General features: G+C 41.5%; 1 protein-coding gene across 2 annotated transcripts in view; it reads left to right on the top strand.

Moving 5' to 3' along the window:
- The window catches only part of SLIT3 (slit guidance ligand 3), a 487,770-nt gene that overhangs the window by 237,625 nt on the left and 240,651 nt on the right, over positions 1–9,494 (top strand). For both annotated transcript variants that reach the window (XM_059483464.1, XM_059483463.1), the window contains one exon: positions 6,140–6,211. In XM_059483464.1, the coding sequence (XP_059339447.1) occupies positions 6,140–6,211 (72 nt within the window). The remainder of the gene's footprint in view (positions 1–6,139; positions 6,212–9,494) is intronic.

The raw sequence follows: 9,494 nt of genomic DNA on the forward strand, positions 1-9,494 counted from the left end.
GGGCAGCTGTATTGTGTTTAGTGAAACACAGTCACCTTGTTCAGGGTGCGCAGCAGCTGCAGGACCTGCTCTGTTTGCAGAGCTCACATCCTTCTCACCCTCTTTACTTTTCGTGCACTGGTAGGAGGATTTTTTTTCCTTTTAGAAAATCAGCAGTGATGCCAAGTTTCCACAGAGTAATGCTTTACAACACTGCTGTTGTTAAGCTCTTGCCTTGTAGCCCATCAGCAGCAACACTTTTCCATTTTTCCATCAGACACAGAGCTACAAGTGCTGCTTTACAGTAAATACCATTTTTACACTGGCCCTGCTGAGAGGGAGAAGCCATTCCTGCACTCAGGGCACAGGTGCTGATGAGTGTCAGACTTGCCACAGCTTGTTCTAATTACTGGAGGAGGAACCTGATTTGGGCAATGCATTTCCCACCTGGAAGATGATAAATATCTTGAGTTTAACTTCCATATTTAAGAGACTCAAAGTTTCTGAATCGTCCTTAACTGTTAAATCAGTTATTTTTTAATCTGAGTGTAGAATAGGAAAAACTCTAATACCTAACAGCTTGGTAAATACTAGGACATTATCTCCTAGGTAAAAGTAATATTAAGTTGTTGAAAATGCTAAATATTAGTTTTGATTAAAAAAATTTTAAAAGCTACCATATAATTTTGGCAGAGCAGGAAGAATCCTTTTGTTCCTTGCTGTAAATGAAATGCATAATATTCTGTGCTGGAATTTTTACAGATACAATTAAACTCCTTTTTTCACCCTGTGGATTTTCTTGGTCTTTCTCCCTCATTTTCTCTTGCAGACTCTTCCTGTAGATAGCACTGGTCCCCTTGCCCTGTCTCTTCTCTGGTTGTAGGAGTTCTCTTCCCTCAAGTTTTGTTCTATGACAAAGCTGAATTGTATAATTCCTCACTTTATTGACTTGCTTATCTTTTATTACACATTACTTAGAGATACCTATTATCTTTGGATTATACTCTCTAATTTTCCCCATCTGTTATTCTTTAACTCCTTAATTGTTCTACTTAATTCAGTAAAACATTGCAGGATAGAGTTTATGTGTAACATGTTGTACAAATTAAAACTAATTCTAATGAGACAAATTGCAGTGACCAGATTGTGTTAAGTATGTGACCTTTAGTGGAGCAGTTCAGTTTAGTTTTAGTCCAGTTGTAAAGAAAAATTAGATTGAAGAGTAGTCATTAAACTTGAAAAGTGCACAAAAACCTCAGGAAGGTTTTATTTTATTTTATTTTAATCAATGCATTGGACTGAAATGTTTTAAATCCAGGAATCTTAATTTGTAAAAGAATGTAAACAAGCCACCAAGAGGGATGAATTAATTCTCATTTCTCTCAGCTGCACATTCTGTAGCCAGAGCAAAGCTGGTGGGCACAGTGCTGATTTCTTGGCATTGGTGGCACCTGGCCCTTGCTTAAAATCAGGAGTAGTATCTTTCATTAGTTCTGTTTTGCAGAGCAGGTGAACAATATTAACTTTCCAGTATTATTCTGGCAAGAAGAGAGGATAGGAAACAGTTTTATTTTGCACTCAAGTCTCATATCCAGTCAAAGGAACCAATGTTTGTCTTATGGTTTTGTACCAGCTGCTTCAGAGAGCTGTGTGTGAGCTCCCCTGACTTACTCCAAGATGCAATTAAGTTGTGGATAAACTGAAATGCTCCTGAAGAAAGGAATCAGGTTTGTTAGGCTGGATTTTCCCTTCATTTTAAGTAAACCATTGGTTCCATGTGTTAATAATTAATTCTGTGAGTTTGCAGTTTTACTGTGGAATAAACATAGAGTAAAATGCTGGGGAAGATACAGGTTTGGCTGTGCAGAATTTGCTCTGGGTGACTTGTTCTTTAAGTCTTTGCCTTAAACTCTTTAGACATTAAAGGCAAGCTGAGTTCTTTATTGGATAATGCTTCATGGTGATCTCCCAGCCAATTTGAGCGGGGGAAATAATTAAAGATTACTGTTCAACGACATTAAATACTTCTTAATCAAGCTGTTTTTCAGGCAGATGTAAAAAAAAAAAAAAAAAAAAAAAAAAAAAAGTATTTTTAAATTTGCAAATCTGTGTGTTAAAAAAGGTTGACAAAATAACTGGTAAATCCTCAAAGGGTGGGTTTGGTTTTTTCTTTGTTTGAAAAGGAAGAAAAGCTAAGCATAATGCCATCACTGCTGAATTTTTGATTTTCATATAATATATGTTATTTCCAGTACCTTTTTAATTTTGCAAGTTGTATTTAAGTAGTTGTTTTAATTGGTCTTTAGTCCAATCTGTAGTCCAAATGAAGATTCATTCTGTGGATGTTCGTAGGGTCTGTGTTCCAATTAAGTGATTTATGTTCTCTTACCGGGAAAATAATAATAATAAAAATGTCTTAATGTATTCTGTTGCTCTGTTAGATAGCTGAATTTCCACTCAGGATGCAATAGGCAGCTTTAGAGCAGAAGCTGAAACCAGCACTACAGAAAGACTGCAGAGGCACTTAGGAAACGTCAGCACTTTTGGATGGGTTTTTTTTTTCCCTTTCCAATCCTTTTATCAGTGAGGCACTTACAATTCACATTGGAAGATCAAGAAAACAATATTAGACTTGCAGAGGGAGTTCATCTGTGTCCAAAGCATTTTAGCTAAATTAAAATAAAATCCAAGAAAGGTATTGGCTTGTGCCAACTCTTGCAGGAGTCTGGGCTGGGCTAACATGAGCTGAGCCGCAGCTGCTGGGTCTGTCAGCTCCTGCCTCTCTCCCCTGTGCAAAATGCCAGCCCAAGCTCTTTAACATCCCTGTGGCTCCGTTCCCCCAGCTCAGAAATGAGGATGCTGCTTCCTCTGGGGTATTTTTTGCTGCGGAAGCTGTTGGATGAGTTGGAAAAATTAATTTTAATGCACAGAGGACTAAGTAATATACTTATTTCCCAATCTCAATCAATTTTAATATTTTAGAATTTAAAATTTGTTCTGCTGTTCTCCCCTGAGTTCCTCTGGGTTCTGCTGCCTGTGCCCAGCAGTGCAGTGCACCAGGCTGGGCGTGCTCTGTGCCCTGCTGCAAAGCTCTGTGCCAGGTCAAACTGCACAGAACCTGCCTGCATTTATCAAAACAATTGATATCAAAACAAGGACAGTTCAATCTGGAAATGTTTCCTTAGCTCAGCTCATCTCTTTACCAGGATGCAGATGAGCACATTCTGGTTCTGTTGGTGCTTTCTCCCAGCACCAGAGGGACCCTTGCAAGGAGGGTGCTGCAGATGGACTGGCACATTATGGTTTGTCCTCAGGTCAAGTGATTTCAGCTCTCTGACACTGCCTGTTTTGGGAAGGGTATTGGGAAGTTTATTATTCCCTAAGTCTGGAATTTTTCAGATTTCCCCTTTCCCATCATGTTCCCCCCAGGCACTGGACTTGTCTTCCATTACAGAAATAGGGGGCTTGAAGCTTCTGTCTAAGTAGGAAATCTATTAGTAATCATCACTCTTTTTTTTTTTTTCTGTTTATTTTTCTTAATTACTGCCTTATTTTTCCATCTGCTTTTTAGGTTTTTGTTTTGGCCTCACATTGATTTATCTGGTTTTCAGCAGTTACTATTAATAACTAATATTTATTTTGCACACCATTGCTGTGAGCTTCCCATCATGTCTGCCATGAGAAGCAGGGAATAAAAAGCTGGAACTTTAGGATAAAATCAGCAGAGAAGTTTCTTGTTAAAGCCTTCTGCTACCTCAGAGCAAATTTTGTGAAGTGCACAGGCTGAGCCTGGTTGAGGTTTGCTTGCTTATTAAACATGCTTAACAAAACTGTCACAATGTCAGGAAGCACAGAGAAACACTCCTCTTGACCATCTCAAAATAGGGTGATTATAATTGTGAGAAGGCAGAAAAAGAAACATTGGTGACTTTTCCTCCATGCTGTCTCACTAATGCCACTCAGGCTAAGATTTATGGAATCAGTCCATGATCCAGGAGATTGAAAGAGGCAGGTTTGTTAGCTGGAAAAGAGAGCCTTATAGAGAATAAAAATAATACACTTTACAAGAAGGTTCTCATAGAAAACAGATGAACTTCCTGCAGTCCCCTGGTTTGGCCTGGCTGCAGGTTAAAATTTGAGCATAAAGACAAAGCAGAGATCAAATATATAAATTAGCCCTTGTAGAACACAACAATGCTATGAAATATCACTTGAAAACCTGATTTACTTTTACACATGACTGGAAATGCACAATAAAATACCAGACAAATGCAACTTGAGATGGTGGATTAAGTGTGGTTTTATTTGACCACACAATTCCACTTTTCCAAGCCCTTTTTGTTCTGCTTTGCGTGTGTCTTCCTTTCAGATCTTAACTAATTTTTGCCTTGCTAAGCCATTTTGTCACACTTTTGCCACAGCTCTGCTGTGCCTCAGTGTCACACCAAAGTGACAGCTTAAAACTTCCTCCTTCTGCGTCTGAAATACCCTGTGCTTTGTCTGCTCTCTGTCCCAGTTCCCTGATCATTCGTCTGGGTTGAAGGCCTGTCTTAAAAGAACTAATATTTTGTTGCTGGCAAAATAAAGGGAAGGTGAAGGCGGGGTCAGAGTGTGGATCAGTGTTAAACAAATTGTGAAGGTCGCAAAGAATTTTAATCTGACTTGAAAAAGAGACTTGTACCCAGCAGCACATTTTTGTTTGCGCTCCTCTGAATGGACAATTGTGGCTACTTTGAGAATTTGGTGTAGACTGCATGACTGGTAGAAATTGAATTAGTCTCGTGACAAGGACATAGTCCCCTTTTTTCCTTATCTGCCTGATGGAAAGCAGAAGAAAGCCCCGTGTGACACGTCTTGACCCACAGTGTCAATGTGGGCTTTTGTGACAGGCTCTGATTTCTGGCCTCTCATTTGATAAAACCAATTTGGTGGAGGCTAGAAAGGAGCTCGCTGAGCAGTAAATGTACTTACAGAAGAGGGTGGCTGGGGTGAGTACAGAGGGCTGCCAGCCCCTCCTAAGCATCATCACAGAGGCAGAGTTTCTCTCTGAAAATGGGGCAGAGCCTTGGGGATGCTCTCACCCAAACAATGCCCTGTGCAGTTCTGCAGGGTCACCTTTATTGGTCCCTTTGTCGTCACTGAGCCTTCCCTTTCCTCCATTTGCTTCTTTCTTATGTTTTTCTTTCCCATTTCTCTGCCTTCCTTTTTTCTTCCTCCCTTCTTGTCTTGCCCCACCCTTTGTCCTTTAAACCAGACTGAAACCTCTCCCCCTTCTCTGTGCTGATGGGGCACCCACAGGAAAATCAGGGTAAATGCTTCTTTTCCTCACCATGAAAACATCCCAGCTTTCTGCTTTCATGTCCATTTCTCACCCATTCCTGGTGCTCTCCTTCCCACCTCCACTGCCCTGCTGGAGGGCTGTGAACCTGGAACTATTTATAGTTCATCAAGGGGAAAAGCTCTCAAATGCAGGCTGGGAATCAGGAAAATGTTACCTGCACTCACAACGCAGATCTAACCATTTTTAACGTGCTTTCAGTACTAGAAAGACTTTTTTAATTGCTTGTTGGTTGTTTAGTTTTCTGTTGGTGGTTTTTAAATAAGGTTATGAATTCAGTTTTTCCCATTGATACATAATGCAGTGGAATTTTAATGCAGTAGATTAAGATCTTTTCAGTTTAAATTTAAAAGCCTCACAAGAGAATGATTGTCATGTTTTGCCTGAATATTAACTTCAAATAAGAAGTTGTAATCTGAGTAGGGGCAGCCAAGTATTTTTGCAGTCTGTAAACAAATAGAAGCATGCAGAGAAAATTACATTTACACTACAGGGTTGTGATTCCAAGGCATGAGATTTGGCTGCAGGTGCTCTGACAATGAACTATGGCATTGTGCCAGCATCACCATCACATTTGAGTGATGTTCGCTCGAAGTTCTGTCATTTGTATCAGGAATTCTGGTGCTTTTGGTTGGAGAGTCATTTCAGCTCATTCCACAGACCTCTGGAGGAGAGAAAATTGAAAACACCGTGTGGTGTAACAAATCCAGCAACATCTCCTTTTCCAAGCACGTGGATGTTGCACTAGCTGATGCAGATTTGAGAAATGTGTTCTCTTTGTTAACACAATGTTTCTTTTTTTTTTTCTGTTCTCTTATTCAGAGACCTGAGCGAAAACCAGATCAAAGGAATCCCTAGAAAGGCCTTTCGAGGAATCATTGATGTGAAGAACTTGTAAGTGACAACTTCATTAATGTTTGTGCTGAAAACCTTTCTCCTCTCCTTATATCTGGCTGTTGCTCTCAGTTTGGGTGCCTTGTGCCCAGCTCTGTGCAGCACCAAAGGGACCCTGCAGGTTTTTGGCAGGGCTGATTTGGTCCTCATGCCTGTGAACACACCTGGGGAGGTTTTGAGCTGAGGAAAAAGAACAGACTCAAAGGCTTCACCCCGTCCTGCAGGACTGCCCTAGAGCAAGGTGTGCATGGGAAAATTACTGCTCAAGTCTGGGAACGGAATTGAAATGTTTTGCTTAGTTTAAGTTTTCTGTCCCATCACTTCTGTCAGAAATAAATGACAAACTGTGGCACTCAGGCATGGTGGTTGAGCACAAATATCAGAAAATGAAAAATGTAATGGGAGCAGTTAACTGCACAGGCTTTGACAGCTTGTATTTAAAATTAAAATAATTTATAAAAGCCTTTTAAGAGAGAAGACAGGCCTGTGGTTTTTGTGCTAATGAAGCCAGTCTGTCCTAGCCTTTTGCTGTAAGGTAGCCTGAAATATGTGTAAAGGCTTTGAGCTCTGAATTTCCAGAGCTGCTGGAGGCTCTCACAGGTTATGTAACAGAAACCCCTTTTTGTGCACAGCCACACTGTAACCCACCCTTGGCTTTGTTGGAGTCAGCACGGGGTGAGCTGAGCAAGGAAACAACAGCCCCAGGCTCAGCAGGCTCAGGATTCCCTGGGACAGCCTGCAGCCACCCTCAGAAGCTTTTCAGAGCATTTCATTAGGGTTAGCACTGTGTTACCACAGCAGGAGCTGAAAACTGATCCCCACTGTGTTAAATATTGGAAGCGCTGCATAAATGCTGTGGATGTCTTAAAATTGAGTGGAAGGAACAACTAAAGGAGATGTGAAAAGAAAACCTCTTCTACAAACAGTCTTGCAGCATAGTTCTGTTTTCAGATCTTGCCCCAGTGAAATGCTCTCAGGCATGTGATGTGATCCCTGGGGCATCCTGAGAAGGGCCAGGAGTTGGACTTGATGATCCTGATGGGATCCATCCCTTTAATCCTGTTATCATGAGTTTTACTTGCATTGTGTCATCTATAGGAACAATAGATGGTGTTTTGTTTCAGGAAATCAAACTTTGCCAGCTGTAATTCACTGTTGTTGTCTGACTTGATTTCAAATAACAAAGTTTGCATTCAGAGTTTAGGTCACCTCTGAGAAGGTGTCACACCCAGAACAGGTGTTCTGATTTATGCACCCACTCTCAGTGCAGAAGGATCCAGGGTTTCTCCTCTCCATGGGCTGGTACCGAGTGGCTGGAGTGCTTACAGGAACTGTGTAAATGTTGGGATTTCAAGCTTTAACAAAATCTTGTATCTGTCAACTTCGGCAGTATTGATTGTTTTGCTGTAAAACACACAGTATCAGAAGTACTTCCCTGTAGCTCCAGTTTCTGACTTCTGTGAGCACTGAAGTTATCACAGAGTCATAAAATAATTCTGGTCTGGAGTGGTCATCCAGTCCAGCCTGCAGCTCAGCAGGAGCACAAAGCTTGGTGCTCTAACAGATTGCTGTTGTGAGCCACAAGTACTGGTTATTTAGATAAATAGCAGGGGAAGCAGACTGTTCACTCACATCCAGACATTCTTTCTTGATAGGAAATGCACAAATCCCGTGCCCAGAGTGGTCCATGGGACTGGTGCTTCCAGACACAGACGAGTGGATTGGGACTTGCTAGGAAAAACATGGCACAGTCTTGAGCCAGCTTGGGCTGGAAATACATTAAATTTTTTTCCAGCAATAGCTGTAAAGGTGTGATGGAAGCTGAACCAAGTCAATAGTCAAAAAGTCAATAGTCAAAGCTCTTTCAGCAGTGAGCTCAAAGATGCTGATTCCCATTGCCAGCCTGTGTTTGGCAGCCAGGTCTGTCCCCTCTGGGTCCCAGCAGTGACCATGGCAGTGAGCAGGGGAATGATCCTGTGCCTTGGGGTGCCAGCACCTGCCTGGTGACTGTGACACAAAGGTGCTGATGGCACAGCAGCAGGGTGGGCTGTTCCTGTGGTTATCACTTTGCAGATTTATTGTGCTGTCTCAGTGTTCTTCCACTTTATAAAGCGTGTTTGTGAGGGAGCTTGGAGGCTTTGGGGCACAAGAAATAAAGGTACAAACTGTCACATACTCCCCAGCCCTTTCCATTTTATATTTAGAATTTGTATAGGGAAAGGCTGGCATGGAATGGTCTCTATTTTCATGGCTTGACCTTTAACATGGCCTCAGATTCTTCCAGGTTCTTCCAAAAGTGTCCCAATATTATGGCAAAAATAACAACTCTGGAGATACCATAATAGAGACATAGCAAGTGCTAGACCAGAGGAAAGTGTCCAGATTAATGCTGTTTAACAGCAGCTGGGAAAGCTTCCCTCAGGACAAAATGCAGAGTTGATGCAGGACTGAGGCAGGGCATGAATTCCTTTTGGACTCCAGCTCTGAAACAGGCAGCCTGAGGGCTCAGTATGAATTACAGTGTGAGAATTACCCTGTCCCAGCATGGCCATGGCAGGGAGGGACACAGAGACACAGGTTGTGTCCAGCTGCAGCAAAATGGTGTTAAAAAATATTCTTCCAAAGGGGAAGTGCTGCTGCATGTGTGAAGCAAGGAGAGTCTTTGGTGACGTCCCCCAAGCACCAGGGCTGCAGAGCTGGCTTGATGCAGGGGAAAAAATATTAAAAAAAAAAAATTTAAATGACAGAGGGTGAAAAAAGTGTTATAAAAAGCATTATTCCAAGATGTTTTTCACTGTCTTTCTTTTTAAATGGTAAAAGCTTTCTATCTTTTATCATTCTCTTAGCAGAACAGTGAGCCCAGGAAAATGGGCTTGGATTAGGGCTGTGCTGAAGAATTTTAAATGTCAAGGAGGCCAGTGTTTTTGCACAAGACAAAGCCAAAGCAGAGGCTGGAGTTTCTCAAACTCCTAAGTGGGGGAAGTTTCCTTGTGTGAATTATTTTCATATGAAGTGTTTTCTGCTGTTTGAGTATGAAAATCAAAGAATCTGCACACAAATAAATTAGTGAGTCTATTTCTAACTGAAATGTAGAAATAATTATACAGCTTTTAGAAAGTTTCATGAGCACATAATGCCCATTACCAGTAGTGAATTTATTTGGGAATTTGGCATAAACTGACACTTTGAACACATTGTGGAGAATGTGCATGAACTCAGCTCAGTGGCCCTAAGAGCTGAACAGGAGAGGGCAAGAGGCGGCCAGCCTGCAGAGCACACCTGT

This window comes from Ammospiza nelsoni, chromosome 16 (assembly GCF_027579445.1).
Source record: "Ammospiza nelsoni isolate bAmmNel1 chromosome 16, bAmmNel1.pri, whole genome shotgun sequence".
NCBI lineage: Eukaryota > Metazoa > Chordata > Aves > Passeriformes > Passerellidae > Ammospiza > Ammospiza nelsoni.